Consider the following 23,982-nt stretch of genomic DNA (forward strand, 5'->3'; position numbering starts at 1 on the left):
CTGTGACGAGTTGTAGGTGAGGATTAAGACTATAGACCTGCAAGCCTTCTGGTTTTCGTTTATAGTTCAACCAATCACGTTAGATTGCTGGAAAACGACATTGATAGAAATTAGTTTCTAATATATCTGTTTTCATATAAAGATAGCTGTCAAAAAAGGTTGGTCAAAATGACGTGTGTACCTAAAACACCTTTATCAGTGATTGTGTGGAAGAACATTTGACTTGAGTGAAACTATGAGTATGAACAGTGTGCTTAAAACGAAAGAGATTGGGAGCCACAAAATAATGTCCTTTGCCCCCAGAGGCTAATTCATCATCAGACAATAGCTGATGGCTTCCAAGATTGTATATTTGCTGACCATTGTATTTGATAAAGAGTGTTTATATAGGAGGCCTTGTTTAAACAACAAAATGTTATAAATTCAAACACTTTTCGAGCCAACCTCTTTCTGTCTAGTAGATGTTGGGGGTGTGATTGAGGGAATCGCTAAAATTGACAGTAACGTGAAACAAAAAGTAAATTATAAATTATTTTACCTTGTAGCAAGCCACGGCTAGTCGAGATAGGCCATCCACATAAGGACCCAACACTTTATGCTCCCTCACCCTCAGAGTTTGTCGACCCCTGGACAGAAACCAAAAAACAGGTTAATAAAAACAGACAAACAACAATGTTCCACTTACTAAATCACCTTTATCTGCTGTTATAGTAGGAATGACTAAATAAACTCTGGCTCTGGAGACCACTACAACAATCCCCAGTATACACTTTTTGACACTTTGCTCTCAGACTCTGAGTCAAACTTGCTGTGGGCCTGAGAGCTTCATCATTCTCTGCTCCACTGCAAAGCCCATATGGCTGTCGGATGGCCCTCTCCTCTTTGGCCTGTTTTACAGAGGTTGGAGGTCATATAGCGAGTGAAGGTCAGAGGTTATGTTGTCTGGGGCAGCAGACACAGGCCTGTGCTGCTGATTTACTGCTGACCTGCTGGACATGAACTGGCGTCAGTCAGTGACTGCATGGCAGGATGATGATCCTTTTATCCACTGACCACAGCAGCTGGTGATAACAGAGTCGACCAGAGACTCTCTGTTCTACCAACTAACATGTAGTTTAAAACTGAAAATGACTCCGAATAGTGTCTGTTTGCTTAAAAAATATGGAGAAAATATGGATGAACTGCGGAGTTCAGTGAATGTCTGAAAGCACCTATAAAGGTAACATATATCTGAAGTTAATGCCCAAGTGTTTGAGACATTCTAAATTCCAATTCAGTGCAATGAAACTCCTGTCCATGGGTCCTTTGTAAATTAATCTAATAGGACTATGGATCAACATTTAACTCTTTTTGAAGATATGTTTGGGCCTTTTTGCCTGTATTAATAGGACAGTGCAAGCGTGAAATGAAAAGAGAGAATGGGGAAGACGTACAGCAAAGGGCCGGGTCGCTGCAGAAGGCTCCAGCTTCTATTAAAATAAATTAAAATCCTTCCACCAAGCATTACATTTCAATAGGCTGCAATAACTTAAATTTGCTCTAACAGGATGTTAACGAAGACACAATCTGCATAAAAACCTGCATAAAGTTTGGCTTGTGGAAGGGAATGTAAAAACAAATGCAGCTCAGTAGGTGGGCAGTGCTTAGGCCACTGTAGCCTACAGTTCAATCTGTGAAATTAGAGGTGGGGGTCATACCCTTTGGGGTCAAGCAGATCCCGGACCTTCTCGTTGTAGATCTCCATGTAGGAAACCTCAACAGTGAAGCTCTCCTGCTCCCGCTGTTCCTTCTGGGTTCGGTCAAACAAAGCACTGCACAGGCGCGGAATCAGACCAGGCTGGTCCACTGAACCCATCATTGTGTACGACTTTCCCGAGCCTGCAGACAACAGAGACACACACACATGCACCCACTCAAACGTGATGTAATGTTGCTACCTGAGATATAATAGGTGTATGAGATTATATGATGATAGACTTTGAGTCATGCTACTCCCTCTGAGTCATTGACTGTCAAATAAAACCTCATGTATTTTACAACTCATCTTGACACTGGACCTCACGGATTAATCCAACTTGTTTATTGACATATTTGTAGTGTGGGGATAGTTTATTATAGGTGAATTAAGGGGAAGTTGCAAATCATGCCTAACGAAATAAATCAGACCATTGCAGATATCTCCAACGTCTGCCTGACATTGGTGACGCGTGTTTGAGTCACGGCAACAAGGTGCATATCTATGATGGCTCTGAGCTTTGGCATGTTGTTCCTTCTGGAGAAAGGAGAGGCTGGCCAAGCTTCCTGCCCCAACACATCAACACTGACACTCCTCTTAATCATTTAACTAAACCAAGGCACTTTGCTATTAATGGGAAATAGACATGTTAACCTTTGCCACAGGGGTTATTTTTTCACCACTGGCTTGTTGTTTATTGGATGTTTTTTGTTGTTATTGTTATTGTTTGTAGGATTATGCAAAAGCTACTGAACGGATTTCCAGGAAACTTGGTGGAAGGATGGGACATGGGCCAGGCTATTCGTTTTTGGCAAGGATCTGAACAAAAGGGTGGATCCAGGATTGTCTTCACTTATTCAACATTGAGAAATAGGGCTTAGTCAGGGTATGTGCGTACTGTGCACAGCTCAGAACAGTGAGGTACATCACAGTAATTTACCAGTTTGTCCATAGGCAAATATACAGGCATTGTAGCCCTGGAAGGCATTGTTGAGAAGACTCTCCCCAAGGCACTGGAACACCACCTCCTGACCTGGAGACACACACACAAACACACAGAGCATGTCATCCTGTGCAACTGTGAACAATCTCTATTCAAAGCTTGGATTGACGATGACATGACAATAACAGTGTTAATAAACAAACCTGCATATTTCTCTTTCTCGGTCTCATCCATGGACCAGAAACAGTGATCGTAGGCAAAGACCTGGAGACACAGTATAAAGAATACCAGCATGAGAGACACGCAGGCTGGTTGAAACACAGCAACACTAACAATCAACTAACATTTCCTCCTCAAAAAAAGGAGCAAGTTCCTCCAAGTCTGATTAGTTCTTACTCCAGAATAGACTCAGTTTGTAGCTCAATCTTTTGAAAGCTCTAATATTTATGATAATGTTATGCTGGTGTGCCAAAAGATTAAGTATATTTTTATCTCTGGAACCTGTACCAAAGAATAACTTAAGAAGCTGTTCTTCTGGTATCCAGCTTATAACTGATAGCCTCAAATTATGACTTTAATCATACAACTTTTTTCTCATAAAATCATGACTTAATTATCATAATATCGAAATTGTACTCTCAAGTAATATTATAACAACCTTAAATATTCATAGTATATTTTTGGGTAAATAATAAATGCTATTCTTAAATATCTAAGAAATTAAATCTAGATATGTAGCATGTTTGGGCATTTTCAGGTGAAAGATAAAAACACATAAGGGAAATATCAACATATATAGTAAAGTAAATAAGAAGGCTTTTAGCAAAAAGTTTTCCGGATATGTTAAATACTAATTTAAAAAAAGGTTCTGTTGGAAAATATATTTAAACAAATTATTGTTTTATAGCACTGCCTTTACAGTTGCACACAGCTCATAAACTAGTAAGTTGAAGAAATACATTGGCCTCTTTGTTTGACAAAGGTGATTCACTACCATGGAATTAGTTCAGTGTTAAAAATGTCTGTGTGCGTTTGTGTGTGCCGCTACCTTGGACTGATTCCTGATGAAGTTGGGAGGTTCAAGGTCCAGGGGAGCATGTGGAAAGAGAGATAAAAACATTTAGTGCAGATGTCAGAGAGGATGCAGTATGCTAGACATTCAGAGTCAACATACTCTGAATGTTGGCCCATGTTGTTCCAGATCGAGAGCAGGAATCATTTACGTATCTTAGTGTCTGTCAGATTTTCTTTCCATAATAAAAAGTAGAGGATAAGTGAACAGAGACAGACAAAGAGAGAGTCACAGTCACTGGCCTCAAGCCTTCCCTCTTTTCATTTTAGTAAAAACATTATCAAACTTTTGTGTGAGCGTGAGTGTGTGTGTGTGTATGTTTGTGTGTGGCTTGTTTGTCACATGACAAAACCAACTTCTCTGGGATTTGGTGAGGGTGTGTGTCTGTGGATGTTAGGAAGGGCATTCATCTTTGATGGCTCGGGGTGACAAAAACATCTCTGGAACTTGGTGACATTGTGGGAACGTCTGTGAGTGAGTGTGTGCGCGTGTGTGTTGTGTGTGTGTGTGTGTGTGTGTGTGTGTGTGTGTGTGTGTGTGTGTGTGTGTGTGTGTGTGTGTGTGTGTGTGTGTGTGTGTGTGTGTGTGTGTGTGTGTGTGTGTGTGTGTGTGTGTGTGTGTGTGTGTGTGTGTGTGTGTGTGTCGGATGAGTGGGTGGTGGAGGTTGTTGGTGCTGAAGCTGGCAGAGTGTTGGGATAGTGTGTGAATCAGATGGTGCTGTGGAGGGGTTACTGGGTCCAGGTCACGCACAGAAATGTACAGACATGTGGGGGAAAGGCCTTTGAATGTTAAGATTGAATTTTTGACATTTAAAAAGAGGGAGGATTGCCCACAGTCTCAGCGTGATATTCTACAGAAAAACTAGGGAAACACATGTGCATGCCAAACACTCTTGAACAGTACACACATGAACCCACACACAAACACGTCTGTATTATGAGCATTTAGCCAGTAGCAATGTCCTTTACAACGAATCTTCTCAGCACTCAGACCATCATTCCATCAGGCTATTTCAGCATGTCAGGAAATATCAGACCACGACCAGGACAGGATAATGTACCAACTGAAATACCTCCTAAAAATTAAGCAGGCCCAAACACAAAGGCCAGAACAGAACACTGGCGACAGGTAAACTGCCCTGCTTTGTCAATACTATACCTACATTTTCTAGAACACATGACCTACTTCTTATGTCTTTAATAAATAAAAAGTTACAAAAATAATTTTTAAATGATAAAACATGCCATTTTACCCATCCTGTGGGTGTAAATGACTGTCACTTCTCAATGCATTTTTGCTCCATTCTGCTTTGCACTACTCACATATACTTGGGTGCCTTTTGACTGTGTATCATGTTGCATTCAGTTTTTTTTTGAGTGCTTAATATCTTAATGTCTACTTATGTGGTTAGACCTGGGGATCAGAGAGAAACAGCATTTTAATCCTTTCTATGTCCTATACATACGGCAGAATTCACCATAAAGTTGACTTTGGCTTGATAAAGTTAAAAAAGACAAACTGCAACACTTTTCACTTAAGGCTGTGGGAAAAAATAAGATGTCTTTTTTGTATGATGGAAAACAGTGTATTTGAACAAACAATTTATTTCACATAATTGTATGAATTTTGTAGCTGCCTGTGTAACTTCAGCTTTTGATACCTTAAAATATTTGCTTTTAATTTGTATCCAAAACATGCAACAGCACAGAGCCTGGTATTAGGAGATCACATCCCTCAGATATAAAACATCTCAATTTATTGTGTAGGGCACAGGGCACAGATTGGACCTCTGCTAAAATTGAATGGCCATTAACTCATTTTAGCATCCAAATTACCTGGCACCCAGTCATATTTATAGTCATCAGCTGAATCTGAGAACAAGCTCCACTGGACGTTTCATTTTAAAAATCGACATACTGACACCATGCTTCTGAGTGGAAAACCCACACCATGCAGGTTACAACTGCTGGTCAGTTGTCCTTATTTTGTCAACATTTTAAACCATTATAATGGTTTCCGTGTGTGCTTGCATAGTAACACAGGCAGGGTGTTGTCGTTATACCTTGTGGACACAACACATGCACGGATTGTGACGAACAGCCTATTTAAAGATGCACCTCCCAAAGACGCACACATCCCCAGCAAAATGCCTGGAGGATTTCAAAAAGCTAAATGGTGCGTCCTCCCACAAACACGCACCAAGAAAGTGGTCAGACTGTTTTGGTGTCTCCCATATACCTGCCCTGCCAATGCGAAAACCAGTCCACTGCTTGCTATTTTGTGTTCACTTGAGTGTTTCTAACTCTTGGCTGAGTCTCAGGCATCAAAGCCAGTGTATAGACTGGGTTTTTTGTTTTGCATACAGCTAGTTTCTGGATTTACCAGTCCAGATGTTCAGGGGTGCCACTTTGTATGTTGTGGTCAATGGTTGTTGAGACGGGTGACACTAAGAGTCACAGTCAGTGTAATTAGAATTCTACGCAATACTTCAAAACCCTAAAAAGTATCAACTTCAAACATGGACATTTGGAGTTTATATCCAGCACGTAAACATGTATTGCTGATCAGTGGGTCAACATTAACATGGTCATGTGATTTGCTATTAAAATGACGATAAAAGTCACTGACATGCTTTTTTGTGATTGCATTAAGACTACTGTCATCAGGCCATTTGCTTGGCACTAATCACATAAGACTTACTGCAATACATCACTGTCGGGACTCATGGGCCCTGAGGGAGCAGAATCCATAACCCCAGCAGAATTTGTGTCCTGATCCTCTCAATTCACCTATTCATTTCTAAATGACATCTCCTGTCAGGTTTTTAATGACATTTTTCGTTCCACAGACATAATTGTTATGCCCTTGTCTGATTCTCTTCATGTCTTCTTCACTGCTGGAAACCTCTTGTCATCTTCCTCTTACATCTGTGTATCGCTGGATCTGCCCACAGGGGGAGGGCAGCTGTCAGAGAGCTGCATATACAGTTAGACGATGAGGCCAGAGGTAAGAGTCGTCTAGTCGCGCACACACACACACGCACGCACACGCACACGTACATCAATCTTAGCCAGGACACTCGTTGGCATAATGCATTCCCTAGCCCCTTACCCTAACCTTAACCATCAAAACCTAACACTTATCCCTTGTCTCAACACAAACATCAAAAGTAGGTCAAAATTTGAGGCCCAGCCACACAAGTGTCATCACTTTCCCAAAATGTCTTCACTCTGTAGATAGATAGTAGGCTAAAAAAATGGTCCCTACAAAGAAATCTGTACAAGTATACACACACCCATACCCACACACAAACACCTGTTTCCTTTTACCATTGTGCATTCTTTAAAAACCACCAAAGCCGCCAGCCTCCCGTCCAATCTGCAACACTTCATATTTCACTGACGTTCCACTGCTGACGGGCTGCGTTCAGCAGAGCAAAAACATGCAGAGTAATCCTCATCTGCAGCTTAATTGATTCAACTAGCCCTTTAAATCCATGGACAATTAGGACCTCCTGTACACAGGTCGGACAGTTCTCCACAGCACTGATTTGAAATATACAAGACCTCCAGCATCTAGATGTGTTTGAAGTGCTTTTCACCATCTAAACTCGAGGGGGAATCTGTGTTACAACATGTTATTCTCTTAACACACAAAGAGAAGATCATCCTCTTAGAAACACTGATGCAGCATGATACCATTAAAGGGTTCTCTGACATTAGCTTCCTGATTTGTCGATGTTTGTTTATTTGAACGCTCTTCTCAGGGGCTTAAGAGCTCCCTACATGCCTGCCATCATGCCTCCAAACACTTCAGGGGTGAGATCAGCATGGCGGGTTTTGACGTACATAGTGATGACAGCTGTCATGGTTGCTTCAAAGGCTGCAGGCAAGAAGGGTCACCCATGTCTTGCGCTCAAGCTCCCATTACTGAAGCTGGAACAAACCACGACCAATAAGAGGGGAGAGTGAGGCGGTCAGGAGAGCTGTGAACCCGCCTCCCTAGGTCCTCGAAAGCTATTCGTCCCTCCTCCCTTCAGCCTGCTCCTCCGCTCTGATCACCATCATTTAAAAAATAACTTAATGCATGGCTGCTTCTCCCCCCTCCTCTCTCTTTCTCTACTGTTCTTGCATTCTTTTTTTTCCTCTCTCTAGGACTGTACCATTCACTACCATGTAGGCAGGAATGAGGAATCGAGGATAGAAAGGAGGCTGAAGGTAGCCAGGGGGTGCTAGAAAGGAAAGAGGCTGGGACCGAGACTGGAATGTTAAGCTGAAACATACTGATGGCACAGGACAACAGGACATTTACTGTAACAGGCTAATGCTTGAATTCAGCACGTGGTGACAGACATGGAAAAGGACCATAGGTCTTCACATACAGGGAAGATGACAGCTGTACAGCAGTAGCTATGCAATATGTTCCAGATAAAAACATAGGTTCCAGTATATAAAATGCAATTTGCATATAAGAAAAATATAAGTGATAAACAGGGTGAAGATCCAGCACCAGGGAAAAAATGGCAACCAAAGTTGAAATGAAAGAAATCTAAATGCCACATATACAATTTCATATTGTTCATATCTGGCCTGAAGCTGGTGAATACTGCAGCAATCTGCTCAGGCCATTGTTTTAACTTGCATGAACAGAAGTGTCCAAAAGGGTTGGTGCCCTCACACCTCACTGAAACAATGCACTGTATTTAATTAAACGCTTATTTTCCATGTATACCTGCATGCTTCAACAAAGAAGCTGAGAAAAGAGCGGAATTCTTGTTTATTCTTCAAAGGTCTTTTAAATCACCCTGGACAAGATTACTAGTAATAAATAAGCACAGTATTGTCTTTAATTAATATCACATCTCCAATCTTATGATCAGTTTCACTGACTATAAGATTCAAACGAACCTTGCTGTTTAGTATCATTGTTTTTGCTAAACTGAGCATGTACAAAATAAAGAAAAACTGAGTTGTCGGAGGAGACAAAGAAGAAAGTAATTACCAAACATGTCCACACTGAGACTCTTGATGTTGCTGTGACCAAAGTCGCTATATTAATAAGAAGTGTAAGAAAACTCCCTGGATGAACAGTAGCTGCAAGATAAATAAAAACTGATTGAACAAATCAATAGTTCAAATGATGGAAAAAAGAACCACGCTAAACGTCAAAAAGACCAATTCCAATGTTCATCAATGTCTGGTCTCACCATAAGACACCTTTAAATTAAAAGCAAAAGGAAGAGCTCATGTTTAAAAGAGAAACTTTCAAGTTAGCTGGACTGAAGCTGTCTGGACTTAGCTAAAACACTTGACGTTGTATTTTGACAACTGAAAATGCCTCGGAGGGAATTCCTGTGGACAGTTGAAACAAAAATAGCTTTTTGCTAAATAACATCAACACCACAACCCCCACACTGACAAATGGAGGTCAACAGGGTCTATTTAATCTCTGCAGGGTATCAGTGAACTCAGAAGATTATCAAGTCTAAAGTGAAACATTTACCATGCCAAGTTGTCACAGGTAAGGGCTCATCCAATAGATGATGGATCTAAAACATACATTTGACTATTCTTAAGTGGCCTTCTATGAGTCCTGGTCTTAAACCAATTGACTATCTGTGAAAAGACATTAACTTCAGGTTGGAATCAAACCTGTGAGAAGTGGAACAGTGTGACAAACTACCAGCTGCGACGTACTGCTACTGTACTTCAGGTTGAGCACCATTGGCATGTGCTGTATCATTTAAAATAATATGGAATAATAAGGATGCCAATTTTGTTCTTTTCAATTTATTTCAGAGAAAATTTTGAAAATTCAACTTCAAAATTAAAAAGCTAGCATATGTATTTAAATTCTCATTTGATAATATAATCTAATCCTTCTGAAAAGATCAGTAAAACATTTATGCAGTATATTTATAAATTATTATTTCACCAACCGATTTTGCTCACACTAAGCTGATGACAGGGGCGTTTGAGGCTTTAAGAACAACTTAAATCAAGGATCTGTGTGTCTTCCACATTCAGCCCCTCGATCAGATGTGTTGCACAGTAACTGGACTTTCTTCACAGATATTTAACAGAAAACTTGACCTGGAAAAATTCAAGATTGCATGGTTCATATTTATCCTATACCCATTACCAGCAGTGAAGCACTTCATAAAAGTAAGACATTTTCTAGCTCCGCTTTAAGTTAAATGTTGGGCATGTCTGACTGAAGCGAGCAAGACTACAGTGCATAGGCATTCTGGATTGTGAACTCACATCCTGGTGAAATAGTTTTAAGGTGAGCAACACATTATTAGTCTACAATTAGTCCACATCCTTTAGCCACGTCCTGATGGTCAGGCCGGAGCCAAACAGCACAAAGTGATTTCCCTCCCCTTGCCAACCTGAGCTTGGTGCTAATTATATACACTCACACTGAGATAGGGTGGTGGCCTTGGGGTACCTCTGTAGTTCCTGAGCTGCCCTTCTGATATGATATTGTTGTCTGACTATGATGGATGGATATCTATGGCCGAAAATGGTCCTTGCATTACAGGCAGTGTTGCCTATGGTAACAAATTAAAATATTTCAATGGTTTATGGTCAGGGACAACATTCATGTGTTTACATTACAGCTCAATACATCTGCTCACTGAAGACAGAACAAACTCAGTTTATGCCCATGGTAACTCAGTTTATGCCCATGGTTTATTGAAAGTCCAATGTCCACTGAGCTGCTTAGCAGCCTACCGAACGTCATCAGTCTTTGACCAGAACACACATTTTGCTTGCATTTTCTTCTCTATATCAGATTATTTGTGATCTGTGAAAGTGTGAAAGCATGAAATGTTACTCGGCTCGTATGACGTTTTTCAGATGCCCAAGTTACCACATGCACTTGAACTCAACACACACTTACAAGCATGTGCTGCAGAATGCTTGCAGTACCATTATGGTTTTGTAAATTCAGGTTTCCTGGATTCATCGGCTCTGTTGAGTGTGACTTAGTCTAACCAAATAAATTCAAAGCAAGCAACATACTTGAGAAAACATGCCACAGGGGCCTGTCAATGATTTTCACTCATTAATTAACGTCGTCATTATGCTAGAGGCCTGTAAAGAACTCACAGCCTCATATGGTTACTTCAGACTGCACTGGTCAAACACTTTACCTCAATATCACCTTTCTTCCTCAATAAACATGCTGTATACTTTAAACACAGGTATTATTGAGTACTATTACACCACATATACCTCACACACATGCTGATACACAGAAAAATGTGCGTGTCCATGATACAAGGCCACACGGCCTCTTTTGTGCATCGTCACAGCAACCAAGGCACTTGTGTTCGCCTCATTGACATCTGACAGAACCTGAGAGTGTGTCAACATTCAGCTTCACTGGTCCAATGCAAACAGCCTCAGGTCATCATGCAGACTGCAGTATGTAACCACACAGCTGCACAGAGGTGAGCAGTCTGCTGCTTATCAGACACACTAGCACACAGTGACCTAAGCCAGCAGTTCCAACTCTGGAGGTTAAAACATCCCTGGAGGTCAGGTGAGTGATTTAACCAAAGTGATTCAGGCAGGGCGGTTGGAAAAACAGTTAGGAGACAGAATACGATTTATGAGGCAATGCAAGATTTTTCTATCCCCAGATGGCAAAGAAAACCATGTAAACCATGTCTTCTCTAAACAGTGCTTAAAGGAATCAAAATACTTCATGAGACAGGATTAATGTCAGCACTGTGGTGAGTCACTCAGGGTGGCAGCAAGAGGAACTTAAATCTGGCATGCCCAGAGAGCGCTACTGGAGGAAAAACTGAATCAGACCGACAAGAAGAGCACACAGAGGAAGAAGGAAAAACTTAACTTAAAAAAAATAGTAAAGTAAACAGCCTTAAAGTGAGGACATTTCAAATTATTAATATTTTAGAATCCATATACAAAAATAGTCTGTGAATGTTTTGAGTGTCACTACAGTTCTGAGCTGTGTTATTATGACAGTTGAGAGTTATGATATTTGAACATGGCAACAGACAACTTTTGGCCTCTGGTGACATTATTAATGTTGGTGCTGCCGTGCGACAGTGAAGAACGGCCTGACGTCTTGCTGCTTATTGAAAAATATCTGTCTATCAAATCCAATCAGTTCATAGGAAATATTTTTGTTGGTTAAAATCTGGTGTTGGTTAAATTAACAGAGAATCTTTGAGTCAGACAATCCTGCTAATCTTTGCCATGAAAGGGATAGTTCACTGAAAAATTAATATTCACTCATTATCTGCTTAACACTAAGATGATTGAGGAGTGGGTACACTGTTTGAGTCCAAGAAACATTCTATCTCAGGAGTAAACTTTGTAGCAGCCGAATCCGATACAATTGAAGTCAACGGTGACCTGTGCTTCAGACATAATAAAACAACAGAAAAACATAACATGCCTCCATACTGCTCGTGTAGTGTTTTAAGCCTAAAAGTCCACCGGAGTGGCTAAGCTAGCAAATTTAAGTACACAATGGTGTGTCCGACGGTCCGTGAATGCACCTCATAGGAAGAGATCAGCTGACATTTAGGCTTAAAACATGGTGTAAATAACCTTGTTTTGATTTGAATATAAATGACGGGGCTTGCGGACAATTGGAGGTACCCACACGAGCAGTATGGACGCATGTTATGTTTTTTCTGTTGTTTATAATTCTCGGTCAGCAGTTACATCAAATTTATCAGATTCGGCTGCTAAAAAGTTTACTTCTCACACTTCAGAAGTGTTTTGCGGACTCACAAACTTCACCCACCCCTTCATCGGCATAGTGGTGAGTAGATGAGTGTATTTTAAGTTTTGTGTATTATCCCTTTAAGCCACAGATGCATCATAAGTCAGTTAGCTCCAGTTTGTCCAGTTGTTACTGAATCTACAAAATGTAATGTGTCAGTATACTGTGAACTAAGGCATAGAACAAACTAGGATGGCACTCAAGCACATACCTTCATCAAAGTCAAACTGTCCCTTTAAATTCAATCAAGCTGCATCAAACTGCACACGCTGGTAGATATCAGTCCCCTAAATGTGCCTGACTTTTTTTATAAATCAAAACCCATGAGTTATTCTCTTGGAAATCTGTGGAAATGTCAAAAAAACATCCCTTTCCCCCAATGTCATGTATCCTTGATCCACCCTAAAGATAAATGAGTTGGCCCATTTCTTGGCCCATCCTTCCACCAGTTATGTGCAAATCTGTTCGGTGGTTGTTTTCTTAAATAACATTTACGATTATTCAATGGATTTGGACTGAAATCTAAATAAAACTGGTAGAATGGAGGTGAACTGAAGGTGTATGTCTTCCAAGTTTCAAACAAAGTGCATCCTTGTGGTAACTCAGATAGCTTAAGCAAACAACTTGCAACTGCAATATCCTAACTTTACAGCAAACTTCCTCTATGCACTGCAAACTTTCTCAACTTTTAGCAACCAAGTGAAATGCTGCATAAAAAACATAATGATCCAATGTACACTGTGTAAATGTAAATCAAAGGAAAATGACATCTGCACGCGGAGGGCAGCCGTCAGTCAGCCCATCCTCCTGCTGCTTCCTCGCTCTTTTGTCCCCGAGACACAGACTGAGACATTACAGCTCCGCTCTTGTTCTGTCCAACATAAAAGTCATCGAGAGAAGTTTATGGTCGACAGATGCTCGAGTAAATTAGGATTTTTCCCCCTCTACCATCATGTCCTCACTCAAGGAAGGGGCTTCACGGTCACTGACAGCGACCCTGGGTTAACCTCCCCCTGTGTTGCCACGGAAACGGAAGAGTTAAGAAAAAAAGGGAGGAAGCTAGGCGGTGGGGAGTTATGGCTTGATAGAGAGGGAAGTGTGGAGCAGAGTGGAGTCTGTTTTTCTTGTGTCTCTCTTCCAGACACAGGCACCTCTGAAAAACACACACATTACTGCTGCTGTCTGCTCCTGAGCCTCAGCCTGAGGCCAACATTATTCACCATTTCTGATCATCTCCACCAGTCACAAGGAGATCTTTCTTAGCTGCTTACCTCCAAGATAGTGGATCGACAGAGGAGCAGAGCCTACTGGCTTAATCAGAACAAAAAAACTGTAATTCATAAGAGCTTTTTCATTATAGATAAGAAGATTAACTTCACATTTGGTTTGCGGGGTGTGATCGCTGCTGAAACATTCCCTCGCTCAGACAGACACACTGAACTCATGCACACATTCCTGTTCTGCCAGATGCAACCACAATTAAAATGATCTCAGGCCTTCTTCAGACCCTGAGCACAATTCAGCATTACCCACTAACAGCCGCTGACTAACAACATGGAGGTGAGAGGGAAAGAGAGGGGAAACAAGTGACTTGTGTTGGAATACACCTGTCACTAGTAAGCAGCTGGTCGGTCAGCTTCCTGCCAAAGATTAGGTCATAATTATAAGGGGACATTCCAAACAAATTAGACACAAGCCTTTTAAGAAGAGGTCAGGGAATGGACACAAGAAATGTTTTGAGGTTTGCAGTATGGATTACAGATTATCTGTATCAATACAAACTGTGTGTGTGTGTGTGTGATGAGGTCAATAGAAAGTGACCTGTGACAGCTGAGAGGAAGCTACCGAGTCTCATGGCTGTGAGTAGTTCCTGTAGTTTAGAGACGGTTATTGAAGTCTGACAGTGTGGGCTCCCCCTCAGATAAAATCAAGATAACTGCAAGCCCCAAACACTCCCTGTCGTCATCGCCATCCATTCACATTTTGGTAAATTGGAACTGTTAAACGCATGCAGAGAAAAGCTGTGGTAGTGTTTGACAGATTGGTCATTGAGTGAACCAATTGTGACGTTTGATCTGTGAAGTTTTTCTCAGGCATGATTGTTATCGCCACTGAGAAACTTCAACCACACCGCTAGAAAAAGGTAACAAGAAGAGGTAACACAGAAGGTTTTGGCACAGACTGCCCAGCAGGAGCCCCACTAAGACTTGAGTTGTTTTCCATGGTTTCCTGCTGAATGCCTCGTCTTTACCTACAGTCTATGCAATTTCCTTCCAGGAGCTGTCTGAGAATCTCTATGCTCCTTCATTATGACATTATTGAGGGAGCATAGAGATTTCTCTAGAGACTGACCAGTTCGCATTCTCTTGTCTCCAGCTCACTCCATGTTTGTGAATGTGCTGGCCTGCGGCAAGTAAGTTAGGAGGTGCACAAAAAGCTGAAACAACGCTGTGTGACGGACTTGCGCCAGCAGATGCGACATCAATTCTGAGAACCGACGAAGGAAGGGATAGGGTCGGTCGCAGCTTGAAAATTCACTTATGTTTGATAAAGTTTGCCCCTGAGCAAGGCACCTTACTCCCCCAACATCTGCTCCCCGGGCGCTGTGCATGGCTGCCCACTGCTCTGTGTGTCCTGTGATGTTCACCAGATGGGACAAAAGCAGAAGACAAATTTCCCTACTCTGCATGTCGTGGGATTGTGCATGTGTTTGGATCAATAAATGTATCTTTTTTTCTTTTAAAGAATCTATTTAATGTATCAACAAGTCTTCACGTGGTGCTACAGAAGCTATATGCTGTAATACACTGAACAATTCAGGGGAAAAATATCAAAGGAGGGTGGATGTATACATAAGCACTGAATGGTGAGATGATAATTAGGTGTGCAGGAAAAGAATAAATGAATTAATATGGACACAAAATGTCGTCAGGTGACAAACGTACCTAGGGTCTGCTTTGCCAAGGTTGGTTCCCCCAGGGTGGAGGATCGTCTGGTTCTTCACCATCTCCACAACACATTTAGTGTTCAGCTCCTTTTCTGTAGATCAGACGACAAACGGTTAGTTTTAAAATCACTGGACTTCACAACAACCTAAACATGTCCAGTTCTACCTCATGAATCGGAGCAGAATGTGTCATGTAACCACAGATGTAGTCACCATTCCCAAAACAGCAATATGTATCTTCCCCCAAGTCTTTCCCAAGGTGGAAATAAAGCTGCCAAATTTGACATGCCACATTTTTTTCTACTTGATGTTTAGATTTGAAGTATTAAGTATTACATTCCCTTCAAGGACACAAACGTTTAGGATCATTCATCTGACCGTGATTAAGCCAGCTGCCTATTATATAGAATGAGCATGTGTGAAAAGTGGCATAGTAGCACAATGATTTCCTGTTGAACATCAACCTCAAACAATAGTGAGAGCAGATCTGGAAACAGTGACTCTAAAGATGACCTTTTTCCTTTGTGATGGACCTTTAGGCTAACCAACAAGACAGTCTTTATCAAAACAAACACACACACATACACACCTAAGGATGTCCTTTACTGACCTGTTTGTGTCATGATAAAACACTTTGCTTTCAAAACACGAAATGCTTTGAACATAAGGAGTGGTTGTAGTTTTGCCTTTTACAATTCCACTGACCCGTCAGGAAAAAATGCCACGTTTCCGATAAAAATGTAAGAAAGACTTTAACAGTGTAGCTGAATACTTTTCCACAAATTTAAAACAGATAACTGTCAGTGTTCATACATTTAAACTGTTGCATATTTAGGTTGTTTTGATAGCAGATTCAGTCGTATAACGTTCAAATAGAAGCCTTGCTGTTTAAGTCACCAGCAGAAGCTTTGAAAAATATCAACATGGACCACACTGTAAATTCATGAAGCTGCAAAGACTCTCCATTCATCTGTCTTTGCCAATGAGACCTAATGATGGTTGTAGACACAGGCTAAGTGCTGCCAACACATCCTGGGCATTCAGTATCTGGCAGAACTGGTCATTCGGAAAACAAACAAAAAATAAATGTATTTTAATAACTGCTTACTTGTAAAGCAGACAAATGTATCAGCTGCAGGCTACCATTATTTTTTAGGCCCCAGCGATTGAAATACTTAAGACAATTAATTACAGTAATAAAAAGTATGTGTTGGGGCCTGACTGGGATGATAGTTTTTTTTTTTTTAAATAAACTTTTTTAACTGGGTGTGAACATTAGAAACATCGATTACAATTCACCCACATGATTTTCTCCTTCATTTGAAAGCTTGCTTGTAAAAGCAGGCAATACAAACCAGAGAGAGAAGTTAGAGACTGGGCTCAGGAATCTTTGCCCCCTGTGTTGCCTCTGGTAGGGATATCCTCTTCTATTGTGACCCCTTTTACAAGGGGGTCAGAGGTCACAGCACTCCCTGCGCTGCAAATCAGCGTTTGCTCAAGGACACAACATCAGTGAGGAAACCCTCTGATAATAACCACTGTCCTTCGAATGTAAGACCTGGTTCAGGGCTCACATGTAAACAAGTGACCATTCCTGCTCAATGTCCACTCAGAACGAACTGACTATTCTTTTCCAAAGGTGAATCATTACTGCCAAGTATGCTCTGTATCTTAGCACCATATTTACATCACAGGGTGCCCAGTATAAACATGTAGATACATATAAACATGTAGACTGTTTAAGGTTGTTATCAGTTAATCATGCCCCAGATGGCTGTTGATATCATTGTAATGCGCCTAGACAGGAAAAATATTGTCTTTTTAATCCCTTTTCGACAAGAACTTTCAAAAGAAATATTACCTGGCGTCTCTGAAGCAGAGATTTGCATGTAGAGAAAACTAGAATGTTATTCAGAGAGCACATACCTCCTCCACGGCCAACAGTCTACTTCTCAAACCACATTTAAATACAAAGGATCTGCATTTTAATAGGATCAGCACCAAAGTGTCCACACATAAATAACAGTCACCTCAAATCCATATCAAATTTTAGAGTTTTCCCCTTGGGTGATTTCATGGCTATTGGTTGAGGAGTTTTTGAAAACTAACAAAAAATGTGCAGATAAAAAATGATAAGCATCTTGTCAGCTGAATACAGTCCCTTTTTTCCTTGATAAAGAAATTATTCTAACTAACCAATGCACCACACATGCTTGATCATGACAGTTTATAGACAGGGACAATTTTAATTAAACCTTTTCGGATTCCAGCAGACGACAACTTATTGATTTGTTGATGATGTGGGCTGTTGCAAGAAGCCATCGTAACCGAACGGTACCAGGCCACACTACTGCCCCTCTATTTCTGCCAAGAGGGTTTCGAACTGCTTTGCAGGTGGTCGACGGGGAGGGGGGGGGGGGGGGTATCCTCTTATTATTAGCATGTTTTCCTAACAATCTCAATGCAAATGTCCACTTTATCTGTACACAGTGGGTTCACAAGTTTTCTACCTCTTCTGAATGGCTAGAAATGATGAGCTTAAGTTCCCAGCCACAGTCAAAATTCATTACCATTAGTCTGATTGGGGATGACACTATAGCGAATCTCAACCAGTGCAGTTCTATAAATCTGAGGTTAACCGTGCCATTTCAAACCAGGACGAGTGGGGATTTAGGGCTGGAGTATCTATTTAAAGAGCCTCATCATTGCTGTTACTGGCAGGAAAAGAGGTAGAGCCATGGAAACTTGGTGTCGATGGTCCCAGACCTGAATCGGCCTCTAATTCTTCAGCTGTCAGACACTAGAAAGCTAAATTGGGAAGTGAACCAGAGAGGAAGGGACAGTGAGGGAGAAAGAAAGAGATTAAGTTCAAAAAGATGGGGAGCAACACAGACAAATTGGGGATGAGGGAGGAAACGTTCTGTTCTGCTCTCTGCCCTGCTGCTGCCTACATTACCCACATGCCCATAGTTCTGCAGCTGGGCTTCCTCCTCAGCAGTAGGGAAAGTGTGATGCGGTGTGGTTGAGAGGATAAATGTACCCATTGTTATCTGCCTTTCCTTGCTCCATGAGCGGCTCTTACTTTCCACTGGCTTTCTCTCCGGTCCTTCCCTGGGCTACCGGTGCTGAGGTTTTGGCACAACAGCCCTGACATCAGCCGATTGACCAGAGTGCTGCCGTTGCTACGCCTGGGGTTGCTCCGTTCTTCGAAGGCCACGGCCATGGGAACAAGGGGCATTACGCAACATTAGCAAATATTCATTCAGACTCACTCCCTTCCTGCCTTTGTTCAGCCAGGCAGCTACACCACATCTCCTCCTCAACCTGGGATACACAGGGACAGTGGCCTCGAGGTAAAAGAAGCCTGCTTAATATTACAGTGTCCCAGGTCTGAATTACCGCTGCTTAGGAAATGTGAGAGAGGAAAGTGAATGAGTAATCTTCAGCCCACCCACAACCATGGCTACTGTGTCCTGAAGCAACTGACACCAGCAGAGAACGGAAAAGAGGTGCCTGGACAAGACTCAGCAGTGCAGAGGTGTGAATGTCAGCATGGAGAACAACATCTTTAATGGCTGAGGAGATTTTATTTTTGTCTTTTAAGTTTTCCCATTTCAGAGGGTAAATGTAACTGACGATTTTTTATATTTGTTTCTCTCAGCTGACATGTCCTTTGGCTGGTTAACTCAAATCATTCAAGTCTCAACACTGGTAGATGTGGACAGAAGTCCTATTCAGTCAGAGAAACTAGAAAGAAAGCAATTCAGAACGGCTGGAAACGTGGCACTGCTTTTTCCAAACCCACTGGCTACAGGAAGCCATCAATTTGCCGTCTGGTCTCTTTTACCAAAATCATGATTTAATTATTCTATGCTGAGCAACGGAAGATGCACAATGCTGATGGAGGAAGTCTTGCATGTTTGATACCTTGCAACAGTGTAGCTGGTCATGTGTTGCAGGTGCCAATGATTCAGGCAACTTTTTTAAAAAGGTAGCTGTAGCCTGGAGAAATTGTTTTAACTAAACACATACAACCGTCAGCAAACACCATGTTGTCCCTGCTTGTCTTTATGAAGCAACAAAAGTTGGCTTCATACCAGCGTCACTTCAACCTCTGAAATTTTCTTTAGGTTTGATACTAAACTAGTTTACAAACTTGAGTCAAGGCCGCCATCAGAGTAAACTCTCATCTGTATGGAAAGTTTTTAATAACGCTGTAATTCAGCTTTTTTAAACATTGTCCCACACCAGAATTGAAGAAAACGTAAAAGGGGAGATGATGGTATGAGTTAAATGATTCTGGCTGACAGCTTGCAGTCACCTCAGAGAACACACTGACAGGAGAGCAGAGGCATCAGGGATACAGAAACTGTTGGAAACTAGAAGGACACTCAGTAAAGCACATACTGTACTTCTGACAAGGCTCAACGCAACAGTCCCCTTAAATTCAATCAAGCCGCACACAAAATTACCCACACTCTTTTACACCTAAATTATTATTTTTTTAATTTGTAATGCTCATAAACCTGCTGAAAGGGTGATTAACTCCTGTCCCATTGCCAGTAGAGGAAATGCCAAATTAGCACTTTCACCCGGGTGTCTTATTTCCATGACTGCCGATCAGAGCAAGAGCCATTAAAAACGTGTGCCTACAGCAGAGTCATTCGACCTGGGAGTGAGTATTGATTGTATCCATTCCCAGTGCAGGCAAAAGTCAGATGTTAGCAGATGTTAATGGGGGTTTTTGACCAGTCTGAAAGGGAAAAGAATATTATTTTCTATTTTCTTGGTATTGTTGTCCTTAAAAATTAGGAAAAAAATAAACACCCTATCTCGAAATTTAGAGAGAAATCTTGCTATCTTTGTCTGAAACCATGCCAAAATGTAATCGGTTCTTTTTAGGACCATGACCCATCCTTCCACCAAGTTCAGTTTCATGGAAATCCATTCTGTAGTAGTGTAATCCTGCTGAAAATCAAACAGACCAACAAAAAGGCAAACTGTCAGCCACATCCCCTTTTAATAGCTCCTTGTCAGAGGTAATAAAAGGGATATGGCTGAAGAAATGTATTAATAGGCTCTCTCTACCTCTGTTAATCCAAATACACCTGATCTGAGAGCTAATTCTGAAAGAGCACATCTGTCCTCTACCTCTCTGTGTCACCACTGTCTTCATAAGCACCCAGCATACTGACTCATGGTTGATGTTCAGAGATACACATGGATTTTTGTGTGTCCAAAACAAACGTCTAACCTTGCAAAGAGCTTACACCCAAAAATGTCATTGCCACTTCAGTTTTACGACACTTGAGTTCACGGTGAACTGCTGCCAATGGGAACAGTGGGGGAATCTACTGCCTTGGTCTTGTGACCGACTTCTCTGGCTCAGAGGAGAGAGAGAGGGGATGCGTGTTTTATTCGGTCAGTTGTTGGTCAACCACTCAGCCTCAGAATCTCTCCTCCTCCTCCTCCTCCTTTCATGGGACACATGGTCTCCCACGGCCAAAAAAATACAACTTGGCAATCAACCAGGAAATGTCATCCTTGTCTTCCTCCATGACAGTGAAAATCTGGAATATAATTGACCGGAGCGTTTGAGCGTGCATGCAGATTTGTCCAACACTGTGCCTTTGTTACCCCGGCTTTTAAAATTAGAGTAGAGGATGTGAGTGGACATGCATCTCCCCAGGGGAAGTACTGGAGATATGAGTGCGTTGGTCTAACGCTAGTGAGGAAAGTGATGACAGTGGAAAAGCAAAGACCAAAGAAAAACACTATTTTTAGCTCACGAGTTGCCATTGATGTTGCAGCGAGCGACAGATTAAGAAGAAGCTGTTGGCATCTGTATCAGCCAGCAAGAGGAGGCAGAGTCCAGACAGTTTAAACGGTAGATCTCACACTGCAAGTTGACTTTAAGTCTCTGTAGATGGCAGGCGGCCACAAGGGAAGCCCTATAGCGGCTCTGTACGACCATGTGCCAGCCAGACCACATCCTCGTTGAATCTGCAGCAGCTCAATTCACTAATGGGAGGTCAGTTCTGAATGGCACCCAGGAAATTAAACAGGGGGAGAGTAAATCAAGCCAGTCTCCTGTGGACAATGGTTCTGTGAGAATGGTAATTAGCAAACCCGAGGAAAGACTGTGCAGCATATGGGTCTGAGATAGACTAACACCACTGATGTTGCATTGTTCTATTCATGATGATAAGACCCTTCGCTCTGTGTGTGTGTGTGTGTGTGTCACTGTATGTGACATGTAAACCGGAAACTTGACAGATGCGGTCTCCATTCACACAAGTGCCCTTTGAGTCAGGGTCTCAATAACAATCTGAAGTCATGTGTGCAGCAGACAGCAGCCCCCCCCTCACCTCTCCTGTTGAAGGGCCGTACGCGAACTGCCACCTTGACATTGGCGTCGTCCAGGCTGGGCTCCCCCATGCTGCCTCCTCGCCCCGGGAAGGGGATGGGACAGGTGGGGCTGATCCCAAATTAAATCAGCTAACCCTGGAGCCGAACACTCATCCAAAAAGCCAGGAAAGGTTGCGCTAGCTGGGCTTGTCGGCCAGCTAGCTCCGCTCAGCTTCCCTCCTCCATAGACAAGGCATGTCCACGGGAAGAAAAACCAAGAAGAAAATGCCTGTGCAAAAATCCCGCAGGAAGCCGACCTCCTTATCCTCCTCTCCTGCTCATGTCCCCGGCTAATTCACACCAGTGGAGGCTGGAGGAGATGGGGAATGGGTGAACTGGTGGAATATCTCAGCAGCTGGTGGATGTGACTGAACAAACGTTTGCTATCTGCGAGGTGGAAAACAGAGCGCCGGGCTAGCGAAGCTAATTTCCCAGGCAGAGTGAAGGGGAGCAGCGGCAGGGGAGAAGCAAGGTCTCTGTTCAGCTCCGTCCCTCCATCTTAGCGACATAACATCCCCGAACACCAGCCAGCCTCCGAGCTACGTCCCTCGGCGGATTCATCCCAGGGGCGACACCGTTAACCTAGGCGTACAACGGGGAGAGATCTCCGGAGAACCGCCCGGCGATGATGTGCAGCTTCCCCCGCGGAGTGTGTCCTCCTCTCTGTGTGTCGAGGCGCAGGCAACGAGCAGCATCCGCCCTTCCGCCTCCACGCTTCTGCTTCAAAGTAAAAGCAAGACGGTTAAACTTTCACCCAAGTCAGACGTCGAAATAACTGATATGAGAGTTATTTTGGCGAGACAAAAAAACACAATGGCGGGGCAGCCTGAAAGGTAAGAAGATATTTTATCTTCAATGGCTAGTTGGCTTACTTTGACAACTAGCTTAAAGCGTAGCTGTTTACCCCGGATGCTTTTATTGATCCATGCCGCTCACTGTAGCGCTGTCACACGCCGACAAATAGGTGAATAACATCCAACTTTCGGTAACATTTAACACTTTAAATTCATTTTAAATCTAAAGTCCACTGAAAGCTCAAACTAGAACAAACATTCACAACTCAGCTGAACTCCGTTGTTTTGTGCTGTCTCTTCTGAACACGTGTGGTGATGAGGTCACTGTGACCAGTTCCCACAGAGGAGCTCATGACACCAGCCCCCCCTCCCACCACCAGCTGAGTGCGCCTCCGTTAGCCTCCATTAGCCACGACTCGGATTATGATTTAACGCGCTGATCAGTGGACTGATGTTAAATAACGACTCTGATCTTACTCCTGAAAACAGGCGAGGTGGAGAAATGTTCCAGTTACCACCAGATGTGTCCACGACCCCACAGTCACGCGACACTTCCGGTGACCGCTGTCAAACCAAACAATAAACTTCTCACTTCCTAACACACTTTTCAAAATATACACTTGTTTTGACATTTTATTCAAAGGAATAGAAATTGACTAAATGGCAGACATGTGCACTCATATGCTGTGTATTTTTATTTTGTAATACTTATATGTCTACTTATATGTTTATTTGTCTATGTCCTGTACATATGGCAGAATTGAAAATAAAGTTGACGCTGACTTTGATGAATCAAAACAAAAAGGAAATCATATTTTCAAATTAATCTTCCTTAACGAGATTATTAAATATACCAACAGTTGTACTACTTCTTTTCTACAATCTTTAAACTCAGTTTAGATCAGTTCATTTCAGTTTCATTGCACACAACAACACGTTTTAACACTGTAACAGTTGAACAAAACGAAAATACATTGCACTAAGATGATGTATATTTAAAAATAGAATACACACCATTCATTACATGTTTTATAAGACGACAACAATGTAAACTGCTTTTGAATCAGTCTTCCTTGAAAACTGTGAAGAATTGAAAAGATGGATTTGGTTGTCAAACAGTTTGCAAACTACAAATTAAGTAAATTTTGTTGAATTTTGATAGATTTGTCAAGACATTTTTATGCAACCTTAAACAACACATAAAGCTTTTTAATGAAATAGTGTTGCAAAATAAAAGAGAACAGGATCAACTTGGATTTTCATTTAATGCTTAGAATCAGTGAACAATGACTTTGGCGAGACAAAGAACACAAT

The 23,982-nt window shown here is 41.9% G+C and overlaps 1 protein-coding gene across 5 annotated transcripts in view; it reads right to left on the reverse strand.

Moving 5' to 3' along the window:
- kif13ba (kinesin family member 13Ba) overlaps window positions 1-22,555 on the reverse strand; it is a 46,725-nt gene extending 24,170 nt beyond the window's left edge. For 4 of the 5 annotated variants that reach the window (XM_053420968.1, XM_053420961.1, XM_053420954.1 and 1 more), the window contains exons 1-7: window positions 21,835-22,555; window positions 15,465-15,558; window positions 3,727-3,739; window positions 2,882-2,942; window positions 2,676-2,768; window positions 1,698-1,878; window positions 539-626 (exon numbers count right to left, since the gene is read on the reverse strand). In XM_053420968.1, coding sequence (XP_053276943.1) covers window positions 539-626; window positions 1,698-1,878; window positions 2,676-2,768; window positions 2,882-2,942; window positions 3,727-3,739; window positions 15,465-15,558; window positions 21,835-21,904 — 600 coding nt within the window. In that variant the 5' untranslated portion in view covers window positions 21,905-22,555. Of the gene's footprint in view, window positions 1-538; window positions 627-1,697; window positions 1,879-2,675; window positions 2,769-2,881; window positions 2,943-3,726; window positions 3,740-15,464; window positions 15,559-21,364; window positions 21,453-21,834 lie in introns of those variants that run through there. The other variant, XM_053420977.1, reaches the window with a different exon arrangement.
- Between the last annotated feature and the right edge of the window lie 1,427 nt (window positions 22,556-23,982).

The sequence above is a fragment of the Pleuronectes platessa genome, chromosome 1 (assembly GCF_947347685.1).
Source record: "Pleuronectes platessa chromosome 1, fPlePla1.1, whole genome shotgun sequence".
Taxonomy (NCBI): Eukaryota; Metazoa; Chordata; class Actinopteri; order Pleuronectiformes; family Pleuronectidae; genus Pleuronectes; species Pleuronectes platessa.